Source organism: Pavona decussata, unplaced genomic scaffold (genome assembly GCF_977016875.1).
Source record: "Pavona decussata unplaced genomic scaffold, jaPavDecu1.1 SCAFFOLD_21, whole genome shotgun sequence".
In the NCBI taxonomy this organism is placed as follows: Eukaryota; Metazoa; Cnidaria; class Anthozoa; order Scleractinia; family Agariciidae; genus Pavona; species Pavona decussata.
Window position 1 is genome coordinate 2,301,731 of NW_028145444.1, and position 18,537 is coordinate 2,320,267.

Sequence of the window (18,537 nt, forward strand, 5' to 3'; positions counted from 1 at the left end):
GTGGAAGAGCAGCCAATGGGAAGCGTCGCCCCAGGCCTGAAGGCGCTTGCATTTATAGGCGTTGCACCTTACCCCTTTCGTGTTCGTGTTGATGTTCAGGTGACCTGCGAGTGCGGGCATTGTTAGAGAACTTCTCTCACTGTAAAAGGTATGTCATCTTCACTTTGCCATAAAATTAAATTTATTTTAGTTTTGTCAATACTGCGTGTAATTTTGGGCTTAAAGTTCACTGATTTCGATCCTGAACAACTAACTGGTGATCACGTCCTTTGCAAAATGTGCCGAATGTGAAAGATCAAGCAGGATTATTTGGTCCCTAAGAAACGTAGTTTGTTCAGTTTTTACTGCTCCAAAGGCTTTAAACTTAATTTAACCTTGTACTGTAGGTATTATCGTGCTATAAAGTTCTGGAGTATGCATACAGCTTTAGAATCGACTAGTTCCTTCGATTTCGAAGTCGACAGGTCAAAATGCAAGTTAATCTCCCGAGGGATCACGTAGCTTCATGAGACTGTATGAATTCTCGTTTTGACATGTAGTATAAAGGAACTTGATTTATCAGGTGCAAAATAAGATTTGCTTCATTTTTGGTTCAAATACGCGCCTAATCCTTTCCAAAGAATGCTTCTTGTACTTGCCTGTAATATAAGGGTTTGGTCTTGAATTTGTTTATCAGCTACCTGCTATTGGGTTTCAATACAATTAACCGCTAGCCTCAAGTCACGATGTTACCAGGTTACGCCGTTGAAGGGATTTATGGCATCAGAAACACCCAGAATCGCTTACTCTTGTATTTCAAAAATAGTTTTCGAGAGTAGTCTTGTTGTCTGTTACTACAGCCGTAGTATAGCCGGTATTAATTTTATTAGCTTGACGCATGCATGGTATTCCTAATTAAAGTGCTATTTTTGTCTGTGAGTTAACTAGTTTTAAAGATTTCTTACTATGCGATTTTACACTCGACGCGTTTAATATAGTGCCTAATGCACAGAAAATTCTAGTCCTTTGAAAACTGAATGACCTTCAGATGGTCTCATGTGATTATCATATCCTTTAAGTTTGAATGTTTTATTAAATTCATTTGTGTAACTTCCAACTGTATGAAGTTCTCTGTTATAATATTGTTTTGAATGTATTGTCTACATTTTGGCATTTCAATACTTGCCTGTATAATTTATTCAAACCCTGCATGTTTACATTAATTTTGATAATAATGGCATGGAGTCATCAAAACATGTCACTTTTTTATCACCAATTGTCATCTTAAAATGTAACTTCCCAAAATCTTCTGTTAGTTATTAGAATTAATATTAGCCAAAAAAGAAAGTCAATTCAATTTTATTTTGTAGACTTCAAGTTTTGTTTCACGCATTACATATATTATGCCAGAGGGCTAATTACTTTTCTAGAAGAAAAGCCAACACATTAGAAATTAGATAAGAAAAATCAAAATTTTAGTGGTGAAAACTTTTTTAATTTAAATAAACAAGTAACTTAGATAGAATGTAATATTATTTGTGCAATATGCAAATTGAATCTAATACAAAAGCTATTAATATGTGATTGAATTTTGACAAAGTTGATATTAATTTTTATGCAGTAGTTGTTTTATCTATATCTGCCAGAAGTGATAAGAAATAACTTTGATCATGAAATTCTAGCTGTGATTTTAGGATGTCTTACTCATTTTTTCACTACAGTCAGCACCGTGTTGAATTCTGTACTAAAACATGTATCTAACAACAGCGTTGAAGGCGTTGTCTTATAGCCCATGGTGTGCTGTCTCTTCTTCTGTATGGATGCATGTCGGTAACGAGAGAGTTTATATTAATTTTATTAAGCAATGATCAGAATATAGTCAAAAAGTGTTTTATTAAAAATTCAATCATGCAGAGTTGTTTGGAAATTGTACTTAAAGGTAATGAATAATTTATTATTTCTCTGCATGCATCACTGCACATGATATAGTTGAAAACAATTTGCCGTATATTATTAAATATTTGTAAACTTGATTACATGTGGTTGTCATACGTTATTTGCATTTTTGTGTGTTTAAATCTGCCTAAAATACCAATGTTCAGGTCAAAATAGTCTTGGCTAGTAGTAAACACCTTTTTTTTTCACTTAATTTATAACATATAAGCATTGTGAGCTTGCCTTCACTCTGCACAATTCTTTTGTTTAAAAAGTGTCAAGGTCATATCATATATTGCTATAATTTTTAGTAAAAAAGTTCTGAAAGAAGTTTCTGGTTTGGGTGTGAACAATATCGATTACCATAAAATAACAGTAAAATAGTTGAAATATTTATCTTATAAAAGGATTTGGTGAGTGTTATTTAATTTATGCAGCTTTATGTAGGTGTTTTTATTAAAATCTTACTATTTCTGTATTTTGTTTTCAAGTTCAAGAAAGAAAACCAAACATGGAAGGTTGTGCAAAAGTGATCAAGTTCTTGGTTGTTTTCTTCAACTTCATTTTCTTTGTGAGTATAAAGCTTTTTGCAGTCTTCGCCCTAAATGCAAAGAAGTCATTTTGCAATGAGTGGTGCCTGTACAATAACCAGCAGCTCTTGTTGAAACTGATTGTCAGGGCTCAAGACTAACTTTTAACAGGTCTGATTTTACTAACCAAAACAAACTTTTCATTCACATGTGGCATGAAGCAGATTCTGCCATCTGTCACTTTCGTAAGAGGAAAACGTGGAAAAGTGAATCAATTTTTGTTTCCTTTTAGCTGTTTTAATTAAAGCAGCACTTGAAGTCTATGACGTTCACTAACAGTCTTAATCAGTTTCTCTTCCCTTTAATTGCTTTAAAATTTTCTCTTTTTCTTGGCCTTGCAGTGCTTCTATACTGCTTTTTTGAAAGAGCAAAACTTACCAGCTGAAACTGACCTTTTACTAGTCTGTGGCTAGTTGGGCTAGCGGTAGTCTCAAACCCTGGGTTCATTGCACTACTAACAACAGCTTCAACCTACTTGCAGTTGTGGTTTACCCTGTTAAAGATTGATGGAGATGAGAGTAGAGATAGGCAGGAAGGAGTACTTGCAATAAACTCTAGAAGGGTTGTATTTTATTCTCAATTTCACTGGTGTATATTAATTGTTGGGTGAACCGTCATTTTCTAAAATCTGTAAACCAGTGAAATTGTCTAGGGGTGGGAGTTTGTGGAGGTTATTGTTACAGGGAATTTGGAGTTTAAAAATGTGTTGGGCTTGACAATAAAACAGCTGGTAACAGCTTGCAAATCTTAGAAAGGTAAACAGCTTAAAATTTAATGGTTTATCATAACTTTTTAATCCAAAGGCATATGCGTGGGAGGGTTTAAGCGGAAGGATGCTTTCTTTTTTGGGGGCGGGGCTTATTTCAAAGGGGCTTTATAACATAAGGAATTCTTGCTACTTTTATCAGTGAAGCACTTAATATGAATCTTGAATGCTTAATGGTCATATACTACATGGTGTATAAATAGTTATTTAATATATAAGTGTGATGATTGTGCTTTGTGGGTTACAAACTTCACAGAATCTTGGGTTTGCTCAAAGTCTCAAGTCTGTGATGGCCAGTCTTACATCCCATCTGTGGAGTAGAAGTAGTATACATGTAGTGTAATATAGCCTGCTGATAAAATAGGAGTTTGATCACCAGCTGTGTGGGATGCCTGTGCCTCAGCTGTGACTTATTCTTGAAGCAGTGAAAGCCCTGTACATTATTTTATTTAATACCTTACCTACTGTTAGGTGTTCGGTGGCCTTCTGATTGGTATCGGAGCCTGGGCTCTCATCAAGTTTGGCGACTACGTCACCCTTTCGACAGATGTGCCATTTGCAACAGGACCTCAGGTTATGATTGCTGCTGGGGCTCTAATTGCTTTGATTGCATTCTTGGGTTGTTATGGAGCCTGGAAAGAAAACAGATGCATGCTGGTGATTGTAAGTATAATTTGTTTCTTGCGAATACCATCAGTGTGGATTTTAAAATAATGTCTGCCTTGTCTTCTGTGTGCAGTTCTTCATCTCCCTCCTTGTAATTCTCGCATTGGAGATTGCTGCTGCTGTTATGGGATATCAGCATCCTAAAGAGGTATGTTATCGTCATATGCTATAAACCCTTTACCCTTTGAAATTCTCCCTAGCTGCACCTGTACATTTCCTATAGAAGAACTGGGGAGAAGTTGTTAAAATATCAAGCAAATTATCTTGTGTGAACATGTCCTTGTGTATTCAAGGAGAAGTGTAATGCTGATCACTCATAGGGCTTAAAGGGTTAAGACTGTCCCAAGTTTGGGTCTAGAGTGCATTAAACATGTACAGGTTTCATCCCCGGGTTTCATCTTAAGACTGTGATCTCTTGATCGTGTTGTTTTGTCAGAAATGTTGTAAATCCATTCAAGTGTAAATAGACTCTGGAATTCTTGAAAATGAATGGAATTAATCTGTAAACAAGCTTTTCAGACCTGCAAAAAGTATGGAGAATAAACTGATAAAGTCTGGAAAATGAGAAAAAGTCTGGAGTTTCATTGAAAGCTGCAAAACAATTACTTGATTGCTAAGTGAAATTTTTCTCAGCCCATCAGATGTGAACTTAATTTCATGTTAACCCGAATTGTTTCTCTTTTAGGAGTGTGATTTGAGCCTGAAAAAAAATTAATGGTTTGGAAAAAGTCTGAAAAAAGTATTGAATTTGAGAATGATGATTATTCTAGAAAGTGACGCAGGCATACTTGGAAAAAAGAAATCCGAGTGCTCCTATCAGGAGTCGAACCTAAGACCTTCCGATTACTAGTTCTGATGCTCTACCACTGAGCTACAGGAGACTCGTGGGAGCTAAGGCCATTAAACTAGGTTCATGGGACAAACATCCTGCATACTGCTAGGATTTGAATGTCGAACGTGTGGTATATGAAAGAAATGTGATGGTATATTTCCAGCCTGGTGAATGAATGAGAATGATGATTACTCTAGAAAGTGACGCAGGCATACTTGGAAAAACGAAATCCGAGTGTTCCTATCAGGAGTCGAACCTAAGACCTTCCGATTACTTGCATTATATTAACTAGTAGAAGTACTATCATTATGAATAGTATCTAGTGTTAAATGGTCAAATGGTTTTCTTATTTAGCTGGAAGAGAAACTTGATAACAATATCAGAGATGAGCTTTGGTCACATTATGGTGAATCAGGGAGTGAAGGAACCACCACTGCAATGGACAAACTCCAGGAAACAGTAAGCAAACATTGCAGTATATTCTACATGTCCTCTTCAATGTTGGGAGAGCATTTGTGACCTCACGCAGGAAATTGTACACTTATTCTAACACTTATCCGTTTCACAGGTAAAAATGAACAGATAATGATTGGCAAACAAACGCTCTTGGAAGGCGTTCAAACGCTTTTCATAGTCGTTCGAACAGGCAACAAAATTTTTTGAACAGATGAACATAAATGTTAAAATGGGCAAACAAAATTTATGAAATGATTAGCTTAAATGGGCAAACAAAAATTACAAACAGATAATTTGGCATAAACATTTAAACATGCAAACAAGTAATAAAAGTTATTCCAATGGTCCGTCGTAACGGTTCGAGGCAAGAAAATAATAGTCTTTCCAATTTAAGTATTATTTCAAAGAACAATATCATCTTGGCAAAGGCTCAGGTGTTATTAAAACTTGTGATGATTCATAAAATCCTTTATATTTCCTGTCCCTCGTTAGATTTTGCATGTTTGAATCTTCAGACTGAACTATTCACTCAACTCTCTTACAGATTCAAAGCGAACAGTGAGCTACGCAAAGAAAAAAAGCAACTTGATTTGACATGATTTGAAACATTTTGGGTACCTTTGGCATTCCCTAAACTTCCATAAAACTAAGAACTGCATTTTGCTTTCACAAAACAAACTTTGTGTTCATGTGATGAACATTGCATTACTTAGGTATGCATCATCACGTGTATATCGTCACGTGATATTTGTTGTGTCCCCAAGTCCCAAGTAAAACCTGCAGTGGTTGTGAGAGATCATTCCCGGGAACAACTGCCGCTTAATTTAATTTTTTAAGCTGAAAATCAAATCTTAGATAAATATTTTAAATCTAAGGCTCCTGTGAGCCAACTCAGATGACACCTCTGTCAGTAATTGAAATTAAGATACAACACTACCTTGAAAGCTAAAAGAAATTATATCTTTGCCCAATTTTAACAAAAAATAATCATTCTTGTACTAAAATGATTGTAAACTTATCCCCTACACATTGAATAAGGTTATTCTGATGCACTGATTAAAACATTTTTGCTTTTTTTAAATTCAAACTTCATGCTGACACTTCACTAATTGAATTTAAGACACCACACTTTGTGGAAAAATGAAAAAACTTATAACTTTGCTCAGATTTAATGAAAAATCTCCATTCTTGCACTAAATGATCGTCAAATTATTCTCTACAGATTGAATAAGATTATTCTGATGTGCCCTGAAAAAAATTTACTCATTTTTTTCCCCACTAATTGAATTTAAAACACTTCAGTTCTTTCAAAACTGAATAAAACCACAAATCGAAAAAAAATTTCTTCGCCATTAATGCTTGATTTCCGCTGTTGAAACTGTCGAGCATCCGTTAGAAGTTCCTTTTTTGATTCACCATTTCCAAGAGGTGTGTCACCCTTTCAAAAATGCAAAATTAGCTAATTTTGACCAGGGCCAGAGTGAAATTCTGCTACATTATGATCACTCATTCACTGGGCAAGCCTGAAAGTTAAAAACCCACCAACAAAGTGAAAACCCCACTATCCAAACCATCGCTATATAACTCGTTCATTGCGCATGCACGCATTCACGAGTTAAAAATGAAAGAGTACAATTCAGTGAAAGAGCTTTAAGCCTTATCTTTAAATGTTTATTTGAGAAATAAATGCAGCATGCATTGCACACATCCATCTCACTTGATGTTTGTATATGTAGTGTCAACACGGCCAGACATCCATAAGTGTTTACTGTCCTGACCAAAAGAGACCTATTATGGAGTAGTAAAGTTAAGTCAGGTAATGTTTGCATTACTTATTTTCTGTCACCATCAAAGACGGTCTCGCTGGACAACAGGAGGAGCACTCGATCCATTGCAAATTTCTTCAACTTTTTGGAGGAGTTCAAATAAGTAAGACTTGGCACACGAACAGTTTTGAATGGTACGTTTCTCTATGCATTTGAATGGACATCACTCAGCATTCGAGTGCTACAGATGAACTTAGCATTTGAACAGTGGGAATTCTTTCTAAGGGCATTAAAATAGCTAACACCATATAAGTGGATAAGCGTTAATGTATGTGAGGTCACATTTGTTTGTGCAGTCAAACTTGTCTTTAGCTGTTGCCTTGCTTCAAGACTTGTAAGGGCATTTTTCTGCCTTGAAATTGAAGTTGTTCCAAACAAGCTGTATTCTGGCACGAAGACTAGTTATCATTCTGTATTTAGTTTTGGAACAACAAGCTAAAACATTTACACATACCAATTAATCAGGCCAATTTGGTAAAGAAAATGGGTGAGTTGCTGAAAAAATTTTAATTGACATCATCCATAATGGAATGAAAGTGTCTAGATTCATGTCAAGTATAGCTAGCCTCCCACGCAGACATTCTTAGTGGTTCGTCACGCGTTCCTGCCCCACGAACGTCTGCTGAAACGAACAAGCCACTTCCTTTCGTCGACTGCGGACCAATTAGGAGCCGTTTCCCAACTTTGGGTAAACTCGTGTTTGATATTAAAAATATTACCTGAGACAGGATGGCGGACTTAAATGTTGTTTTTGGTCATGTGTGCCAAACGTTTGGTATAAGGGAGTTGAATGCGTATCAAAAAGAAGTCATAGTGCAATTTGGGCAGAAGAAAACTGATGTGTTCGTAAACCTTCCAACTGGTTATGGAAAGTCACTTATTTATCAAGCTCTATTGTTTGTTTACAATTCAATTCTTGGAGCTGCTGGTCACTGATTGTTGTTGTGGTTTTGCCGCTTGTAAATCTTATGAAAGACCAGGTAGACAAACTGGCAAATCTTGGAATTGTTGTCGCTTCTCTCAGTGAAATCACTGAAAAAAATGCAAAGGGTGTTGTGGAAGGAAAAATTTCAATCGTATATGCACGTCCGGAAGCGGGGTTGAAAAATATCTCCACGGTTGATGATTTTCATTGTTTCGCAGTATGTGATTGGCTTTACTTGTCATAATGAGTCAATGCTGATTGGTCTGTTCAGACAAAGGCAATTTGCCGACAAACGGAAGTGGCTGTTCATTTCAGCAGACGTTCGTGGGGCAGGAACGCGTGACAAACCCCTAAGAACGTCTGCGTGGGAGGCTAAGTATAGCAAACACCATCAAAGACAGACAGACAGGCAGACACCCTTATTTAGTTATAAAGCTCAGGGTAGTCCATTCAGGAGCTTAAAAGCATGCAGCTATCAATTGCAGCCCTGAGCACTAAATACACTAATTACAATGTAGATATACTATAAAAAGTACCGGTAACAACAATGTGGATATACAGTACTAACAAAAACTATTTACAATATAGATAAACTATAAAACTATATACAATGTGTTAATAAAAGTAATGAACTATATAATAAGTTAATTCAAAGAAGCTATCTAGAAAAATTATCAAAATATGTGTGCTTGCAAAAAAGAGGTGTCAGTAAAAAATAGTTGCTGTGGACCTCATTATGAAAGCAAGGCTTTCAGTGCAAAGTTTTTCATCTGAAAACTAGTTTTGTTTGCATATGAATGAAAACTTATTTTCATAATAAAAGCTTTGCACTTAGCCTCTGTCTGTTTTATTGACATTCAAAGCAACTCAGAAATGGCCTATTATTTTTCTTTGAATAAGCATTGTTGGAATTAGTGCAATTGGAACACGTAGTCAATAATTTGCTATATGTAAATGTTAATTTGATCTGTGTATTTCAGGAAAAGTGCTGTGGTTGGAAGAACTACACAGACTGGTATCATTCAAAGAAATTTAATGGAACTCACAGTGTTCCACAAAGCTGCTGCAAAGCTGACGTAAAAGACGACAAGAAATGTGGAGAGGCACCACTCAAATTATCTAACATCTACGAAGATGTATGTATAATGTACTAATAGGTCTGCTTCTGACCCATCCCAAGTCGCACCGCTTTTATTCTTGAAATCATTTATTAGGAAATTGCCTCCTTTTGCTATGTACTGCGCATACATTCTGTTCATCTCAGGATGCATGGTCCAAAACACACTTAGAATTTCTAAAGGTATTTTTGCATGGCTTTTGACTATGTGTCAAAAGAAGGAGATATGTCCAGAAATGCACTTTATTCATGAACTATATCAGATAGACATCACAAGGTGTTCCTTAACCTTACTTCTTAATAAAAGACATAAATCTGTCAAACAGGAAGTCATATGAATGCAACAAAAAGGTCTGTGTTGTATGAAGTACCCAAATTCAGGGTTAGGTGCATTTCTGGACATAAGTGAAAAGAAGGCCTTATCAAGGGCTTCGAAATCCAAAAAGAAAATTGAGGTGAATATTTCCTACTGTCTGCTTCATGTTGTATGTTTTGTAGCCCTGCAAGGACAAGCTGATCGATTTGCTCAAGGACAAACTGTACTATGTTGGTGGTGTAGGTGTCGCTGTCGTAGTCATTCAGGTGAATGGAGTTTTTCTTACTTTCTAATAATTAATCTCTTTAGATAATTGAAAGGCTTGGTTGGAAACTATGCTAAGTGGAAATTTGACTGCAAAATTTCACTTGCTGCACATTAGCTCTGATTTGGTGAACAGAATTATTGTTAAATTTGAAACTGACTCAATCTGTGTTTACTTTTTGATTGGGAGGCTGAAATTCAAAGAATTGGCCTCTGGCCTTTTCTTAATTTAACTATCCGGTAATTAGATATTTAGAGAACAAAAAAAGTAGCCTGTGAACAGGCTCCCAAGGGGGGCTTTGGGGGCATTCAATTGATTCAATGCATCAATATTCTTTGCTAAGCTGTCAAACATCATTTGTCTAACCATTCAGATCATGATAACCAGAGTCCGGTATCATGGAACAGCAGTATCAAGTGAATGTCCACAGGTTCCCTCCCTTTCTTTCTCATCCCACAATAATCAATATTTTCTTCAAGTTGGAAATGTAGTCAGGGCAGTTTGAATGTTACTGACAAACATCTGCTTAACACAGTTTCCAATTATCATTATCTGTTACTGTGGTAACTGTGACCTTTTTAACAACATGAGGATTCTAAAGTTCAAACTTCAACCAGCCACTGCTGATGGCTCAGTTTCCAGACAGACAGACAGACAGACAGACAGACTGCAGGACTGACTGACTGACTGACTGACTGACTGACTGACTGACTGACTGACTGACTGACTGACTGACTGACAGTATCTGGTAACATCAAGACATCAGTATTTCAGTGCAATACCTCTCTCACGTTGATGTGGATGCTTCTTTCTATTAAAATGAATAATTCAGTGAATGAGAATGATGTATTCTAATTGACACAGGCAGGCTGTGTCAATAATTGAGTAATACATTATTCTCATTCATTCACCAGGCTTAAAATATACCATCACATTTATTATATTTTATCCCATTGTGCATCAAAATGCAACACACATTGGCATTCAATTCTTATTAGTATGCAGGATGTTTGTCCCATGAACCTAGTTTAATGGCCTTATCTCCCTTGAGTCTCCTGTAGCTCAGTTGTAGATTGAGCATCCGAACTTGAAATTGGAGGGTCTCAGGTTTGAATCCTGATAGTAGCACTCAGATTGCTTTTTTCCGACTATGCCCTTGTCAATTTGAATAATACATCATTCTCATTCATTCACCAGCCTTAAAGTACTATCACATAAATTTCCAATTCAGTGAATGTTAAAATATTCATTCTCTTGTTCTGTTCTCCTCAGATTCTTGGAATGATTTTTGCCATGGTCTTGATTTGCCAGATAGGCAAGGAGGGCACCTATGCATAACTCGTGAATCATGTTGCTTTAGTTCAATGCAACTAAATGTGATCAATGCCAGTACTGCATTTAATATTTCCTGCAATATTAATAGCTTTGCTGTTTTTGTTAAGAGTGGTTTTCAAATGTTTTTACACCAAGTTTAAAAATTATTCAATGTTACTTTGGTGAAAGACATTTGCCTTGTGCCATGCATATGCTTGCGTAGTTTTCTTGCTTTTCTATCCCTAAAAAAATAAAGGATGACTTGTAGTGTTGGGCCTTTTTTAACTTTTGATTCTGTGGACGGAGTCCTTAATTATTATTATTCAAATCAAAGCTCCTGAGCTGCACTTCAACGTGGGGGAGTTTGTTTGTTTGTTTCTTTTCTTTTTTAAAACTGTAGGTTAAAAATAATAATAATAATATATTGTGGGTGAAAGAATTAATGGTTCTTGTATGTGTTGAGTGTCATTGCCACTGCTGGTTTGTAAAATTGGTTCCCACTTCTTCCATATATTAGCACGTATAGTTGATGGAGATGAAAGAGGTGTGAAATATGTAGTCCGTATTTTAACATGCATTTTGCATGGCCTGGATTTATATAGGGTATGTAGTCAGGAAGACTAAAAACTAGTTTTGTAACAGGTCAGACCTGCTTATGGTCCTCATTTGTAGCTGGTATTAAAGTTTGACAATAAAATATGGGAGGAAATGTTTTGAGTGAGTGTTCAGTTAAGAAAGGGGTGCAGTAGCTTCATCATAGTTTGGGAACAAAAGACGTTTTTGTCAAACGTCAAATAGCTCATTTTACAAATGTTTTGTTTTTTTGTTAACTAAATTGGCCATTGTAAAGAGATTAAGAGTGCTGACATTTCAAGCATAAGCTCTATGTCAGAGCAAATATTCACTCTCATGAAGGGCAAACGCTCGAAACGTCAGCACACGAATCTCTCAGTACAGTGTCCGATTTACCTTTAGTTATCAACTCTGTTGATAAACCAATTATTCATTTCTACTCACCACCAATGCAGCATTGCAGTTCCTTTAGCGCATTTTACCGTTGGGTATATACCTTATGTGAGAGTGCCATATATGTATTCAGGCTTGACGTACTCACAATAACTTGGGGGCATGTAAGGCATTCTCACATGAAGTATATGCCTACAGTTGTGCACCTAGTTACCTGGGGCCCGTTTCTCGAAAGTCCCGGTAACTTACTGGGCCTGATAAGTATATTTTGAAATGTTTTTTCGCCGATTACACAGTGATTACAGACATGGTTCTTGGCCAATGTTTTCATGGAATTTTAAGATTTAAAAATTTAGTATTCAAAGCTAGCAAAAATTGACTTCTGTTTAGAAATATCTATCACAATGACACCGGGCCCGATAAGTTACCGGGACTTTCGAGAAACGGGCCCCTGGCCCGGCCTTTGAGTTAAAGTGAGGCTGGAGTTGACTTTGTTTTAGGGGCCTTACTGAAAACGGCTGATGGCCAGTGGGCTCCCTGGGTAAAAGATTTAATACGAAAAGCAATGAGATTTTTTTTAGAGTGGCTCAACTCCAGTCTCACTCCCATTAAAAGGCCAGGTTACAAAGCACAACTGTATAATAAGCAGAAGTGAACAAAACACACCCTCGCATAAAACAGCCCTTCCCAGTACAAAGCAAAATCTGCTTACCTTTGATGAAACAAAAACGAAAATTTCCTTCGCTATTCGCTGAGTGAAAATACAATTGGACAAGTGGCCAAAATTTTGGGGCATGCAAAAAAGTGATACCATGCAAAGGTTTGAACAAACACAAAACGTCTTAGTACAGGCTGTACTCAGAGGAAACAAATTAGACTTGTCACTAGAACACAGTCAGCAGTCCCATCTTGAGCAAGGGATAGTAAAGGAACTTAGTCTTCCAACAGGCAAGTTGGCAAACTTTGTTCAAAAATTATCTCAACAAGATGCCTGCTATACTGGCATTACGCGAGATGCTGGGGCTGATTCATTTATTCCAACTGTATGCTTCGCCGATTGATAAAACTATCCTTGCTAATGGAATAGTTTGAGTCACGACGATCGCGTTACGTTGTTTTCCGTGTGTTACGCGACTCAGACTATCAGCGGAAATTTGTCAAATTCCATTACGATAACGTAAGCTTCTCAATGACCTCTTTTCAGTCTCGCGTCGTGGTCTAAGACTGTCAAACAAAGCACGATTCCTTCACTAAGAACTCACCAATTTCCACCGTTTTACGTGTCGGGTGCTTCTTAGAAGTTATTCTTTCGATTTGCCGCTTCAAAATGGTGAAATTTCCCTTTGAAAACGGCACACTTGAGTCCAGAACATGTTAAAACAATATGGCGCGACTTAATCCGTCTTTAATAAATATATCAAATGATGCATTGACGTCACACAGGTAGGGGTGAGTGGGTCCCCTCCCTCGCAATATAAGCGACAAGAATGGATTTTGATTGGCCTGCTTTTGTTGAAGACAATCAAAACAATACATCCCGAGTAGGAGAGGGGAGAGTTTAATGAATAAATTAATGTACCGATTTGTGTATACGACGAAGAAAAAAAAAAACAAGATGCCAGCTTTACTAGCATTACGCGTGATGCTGGGGCTGATTCATTTTTTCCAACTGTATGCTTCGCCGATTGATAAAACTATCCTTGCTAATGGAATAGTTTGAGTCACGACGATCGCGTTAGGTTGTTTTCCTTGTGTTACGCGACTCAGACTTTCACCGGAAATGTGTGGAATTCCATTACGATAACGTAAGCTTCTCAATGACCTCTTTTTAGTCTCGCGTCGTGGTCAAGGACTGTCAAACAAAGCACGATTCCTTCGCCATGAACTCACCAATTTCTACCGTTTTAAATGTCGAGTGCTTCTTAAAAGTTATTCTTTCGATTTGCCGCTTCAAAATGGTGAAATTTCCGTTTGAAAACGGCACACTTGAGTCCAAAACATGTTATAAACAATATCGCCCCAAATTTAATCCGTTTTTAATAAATAGATCAAATGATGCGTTGACGTCACACAGGAAGGGGTGAGTGGGTCCCCTCCCTGTCGATGTAAGCGACAAGAATGGATTTTGATTGGCCTGCTTCTGTTGAAGACAATCAGAACAATACACCCCGAGTAGGAGAGGGGTGAGTTTAATGAATAAATTAATGTACCGATTTGAAGCTACGACGAAGAAAAAGAAATCGTCCCGTTTTTAGACACGGCATGCCCCCTCAGGGCATCCCGCGTAACAAGATGCCTGCTACACTGGCATTACGCGTGATGCTGGGGCTCATTCATTTATTCCAACTGTATGCTTCGCCGATTGATAAATCTATCCTTGCTAATGGAATAGTTTGAGTCACGACGATCGCGTTACGTTGTTTTCCTTGTGTTACGCGACTCAGACTTTCACCGGAAATGTGTGGAATTCCATTACGATAACGTAAGCTTCTCAATGACCTCTTTTTAGTCTCACGTCGTTGTCAAGGACTGTCAAACAAAGCACGATTCCTTCGCCATGAACTCACCAATTTCTACCGTTTTAAATGTCGAGTGCTTCTTAGAAGTTGTTCTTTTGATTTGCCGCTTCAAAATGGTGAAATTTCCGTTTGAAAACGGCACACTTGAGTCCAGAACATGTTATAAACAATATGGTGCCAAATTTAATCCGTTTTTAATAAATAGATCAAATGATGCGTTGACGTCACACAGGTAGGGGTGAGTGGGTCCCCTCCCTCGCGATGTAAGCGACAAGAATGGATTTTGATTGGCCTGCTACTGTTGAAGACAATCAGAACAATACACCCCGAGTAGGAGAGGGGTGAGTTTAATGAATAAATTAATGTACCGATTTGAAGCTACGACGAAGAAAAAGAAATCGTCCCGTTTTTAGACACGGTATGCCCCCTCAGGGCATCCCGCGTAACAAGATGCCTGCTATACTGGCATTACGCGAGATGCTGGGGCTGATTCATTTATTCCAACTGTATGCTTCGCCGATTGATAAAACTATCCTTGCTAATGGAATAGTTTGAGTCACGACGATCGCGTTACGTTGTTTTCCGTGTGTTACGCGACTCAGACTATCAGCGGAAATTTGTCAAATTCCATTACGATAACGTAAGCTTCTCAATGACCTCTTTTCAGTCTCGCGTCGTGGTCTAAGACTGTCAAACAAAGCACGATTCCTTCACTAAGAACTCACCAATTTCCACCGTTTTACGTGTCGGGTGCTTCTTAGAAGTTATTCTTTCGATTTGCCGCTTCAAAATGGTGAAATTTCCCTTTGAAAACGGCACACTTGAGTCCAGAACATGTTAAAACAATATGGCGCGACTTAATCCGTCTTTAATAAATATATCAAATGATGCATTGACGTCACACAGGTAGGGGTGAGTGGGTCCCATCCCTCGCAATATAAGCGACAAGAATGGATTTTGATTGGCCTGCTTTTGTTGAAGACAATCAAAACAATACATCCCGAGTAGGAGAGGGGAGAGTTTAATGAACAAGATGCCTGCTATACTGGCATTACGCGTGATGCTGGGGCTGATTCATTTATTCCAACTGTATGCTTTGCCGATTGATAAAACTATCCTTGCTAGTGGAATAGTTTAAGTCACGACGATCGCGTTACGTTGTTTCCTTTGTGTTACGCGACTCAGACTATCACCGGAAATTTTAGCCTCCCAAGCAGACGTTCTTAGGGCAGGAACGCGGGGTGTCTAGAAAACTCAGACCTAGAAAACTCAGACCTCAGACCTCAGACCTAGAAAACTCAGACCCCCCAATTCTGGAAAACTCAGACCTAGAAAACTCAGACCCCCCAATTCTGGAAAACTCAGACCCCCTTCAAAACTCAGAAAAATAAATAAACGTGAAGAGAGAATAAAGCAAAAACAGAAACATGAAACCACCAAACCGCGCCAAAATGTCATGTGCTGTTCATGTCGCGTGACCGTCACACAACGCCGCTCAAGCCACAGCCGACATGACAGTGTAAAATGATTTTTTAACACAATATGTCGATTACAAACACTTAACATCGATTTTTTTGTTAGCACCAAACTGACACAATTTTAGTCCTTGAGATATTTAGGGGTATCATGATTTGGATTTTGCTCTATTCTCTCTTCGAATAAAAAGCCAATTTCGTGTCAGAGACGACAGGAACGGAGTATTGTTATCTTTCCCGTTATGCGCCGATCAACTCGAAACTTCAACATCCCCCCCCCCCCCCGGGCAAACCCCGGGCATTTGAACTTTTGAAGATTGGATCGTTCAAATTCCCGCCCCCTCGGGCCAAAATGGTGTTCAAATGCCCCACCTTATCGTCGGATTTGTCTGTCAAATGCCCCTCCTAAAGAGCAATCGTTGTCGGCTCCTGTCATGAGTTACTACAAAAACCACAACTTTAACATTGAAACTAATGATTGGAAATTGAATTTATTAAGTCGGACAATGTCAATCAGCAAGTGTAAGCTGTTCTAACTCCGAAACACGGCAAAGGTTGTTTAACGAGAAATACATAATAACATATTTAAAATGAGTTAGCCGGCTACGTAGATTGTTCGAGTGGCAGGATATTCTGCAATTTAAGCCAAAGCGGTTTTTTATTCGACAGTGTTTATTTCTTTCACTATTCACTGCGGGACAAAGCCGCAGCTTGACTCATTGCATAAAAAATCTACATCGTTTATATACAATCTATAAAAATAATTAATATTTAAGCACCCTCACTTTAAAAGACCTTTTCTTGTAAGCTTTTTTTGTAATGCTGTATCTCTTCCTTTAAACTCTTCCATCTCGTCCAAACACGAGTTTATAGCTGTTAGCGACTTCAGCGCCCCCCCCCCACCCCCCCCCCTTAAAAAAAGCGATTTGAAACCTGACACTTCCGGTTCAATTTTCCCCACCCCACCCAAGCAAGGTCAAATTCCCCACCCCCGGGAAGGCCTTACCAGTCAAATTCCCCACTCCCGGGCACAGAAAATAGTCAAATGCCCGGGGTTTGCCCGGGGGGGGGGGGATGTTGAAGTTTAGATTTGATCGGCGCATTATCTTGCAATAATAAAAGGCAGACACTGTATAGCGTATAAAAAAATGAATTCCATTTTCCAACCACGTTTATTTCTTTTTCCGAGTTTTGTTGTTTGAAGGGGGTCTGAGTTTTCCAGAATTGGGGGGTCTGAGTTTTCTAGGTCTGAGTTTTCCAGAATTGGGGGGTCTGAGTTTTCTTGTCAAGTGAGGCGATTGTCACTGTAGACAATTTGACACGAGCCGTGATTTTTTAAGTATAAAATATTTTATTATTTTAGAAATTTACAAATGCCAATCAGTCGATTTATTCTCATAAAGAGCAAATTCGTGTCATGAGACGAAACGTACAGGAAACATTGTTGTTATCTTTCCCGTTATCTTGCAATTAGTTGTAAAATAATAAAAGGCAGACACTGTACAAATATAGCGTATAATATTTCACCGTAATGAAAATGTATTCCAAGTTCCAACCTCTTTTTCTTCTGAGATTTCTACATGCAGTTTGAAGGGGGTCTGAGTTTTCTAGGTCTGAGTTTTCCAGAATTGGGGGGTCTGAGTTTTCTAGGTCTGAGGTCTGAGGTCTGAGTTTTCTAGGTCTGAGTTTTCTAGACACCCCAGGAACGCGTGACGAACCCCTAAGAACGTCTGCACGGAAAATTTGTGAAATTCCATTACGATAACGTAAGCTTCTCAATGACCTCTTTTGTCTCTTTTCAGTCTCGCGTCGTCTAAGACTGTCAAACAAAGCACGATTCCTTCGCCAGGAACTCTCCAATTTCCACCGTTTTTCGTGTCAGGTGCTTCTTAGAAGTTATTCTTTCGATTTACCGCTTCAAAATGGTGAAATTTCCGTTTGAAAACGGCACACTTGAGTCCAGAGCATGTTAAAACAATATGGCGCGACAATTTTATCCGCCTTTTGTAAATATATCAAATGATGCATTGACGTCACACAGGTAGGGGTGAGTGGGTCCCCTCCCTTACGATATAAGCGACAAGAATGGATTTTGATTGGCCTGCCTTTGTTGAAGACAATCAGAACAATACATCCCGAGTAGGAGAGGGGAGAGTTTAATGAATAAATTAATGCACCGATTTGTAGCTACGACGAAGAAAAAGAAATCGTCCCGTTTTTAGACACGGTATGCCCCCTCAGGGCATCCCGCGTAATAAATTAATGTACCGATTTGTGTATACGACGAAGAAAAAAAAAAAGAAATCGACCCGTTTTTAGACACGGTATGCCCCTTCAGGGCATCCCGCGTAAGAAATCGACCCGTTTTAAGACACGGTATGCCCCCTCAGGGCATCCCGCGTAATTAATGTACCGATTTGTGTATACGACGAAGAAAAAAAAAAAGAAATCGACCCGTTTTTAGACACGGTATGCCCCTTCAGGGCATCCCGCGTAATAATTATTTCACTCAATATGCACTACCCCATATTTTACAGTTGTGTGCTTAGTGACTTGGCCTTGGATTGGAAGCGAGGCTTAGGGTGACCTT

At 38.3% G+C, this 18,537-nt stretch overlaps 1 protein-coding gene and 1 long non-coding RNA gene across 2 annotated transcripts; both read left to right on the forward strand.

Moving 5' to 3' along the window:
• The first annotated feature begins 40 nt into the window (after positions 1–40).
• Positions 41–11,132, forward strand: LOC146486188 (tetraspanin-4-like). The gene is made up of 8 exons (XM_085099142.1): positions 41–148; positions 2,406–2,485; positions 3,742–3,933; positions 4,010–4,084; positions 5,123–5,227; positions 8,956–9,111; positions 9,591–9,674; positions 10,946–11,132. The coding sequence occupies exons 2-8, from the start codon at positions 2,426–2,428 to the stop codon at positions 11,009–11,011; spliced, it is 738 nt and encodes a 245-aa protein (XP_084955268.1). The 5' UTR covers positions 41–148; positions 2,406–2,425; the 3' UTR covers positions 11,012–11,132.
• On the forward strand, positions 7,508–8,535 carry LOC146486189 (uncharacterized). The gene is made up of 2 exons (XR_014860030.1): positions 7,508–7,600; positions 8,347–8,535. It is a non-coding gene; the product is annotated as an uncharacterized LOC146486189 (long non-coding RNA).
• Positions 11,133–18,537: the final 7,405 nt, after the last annotated feature.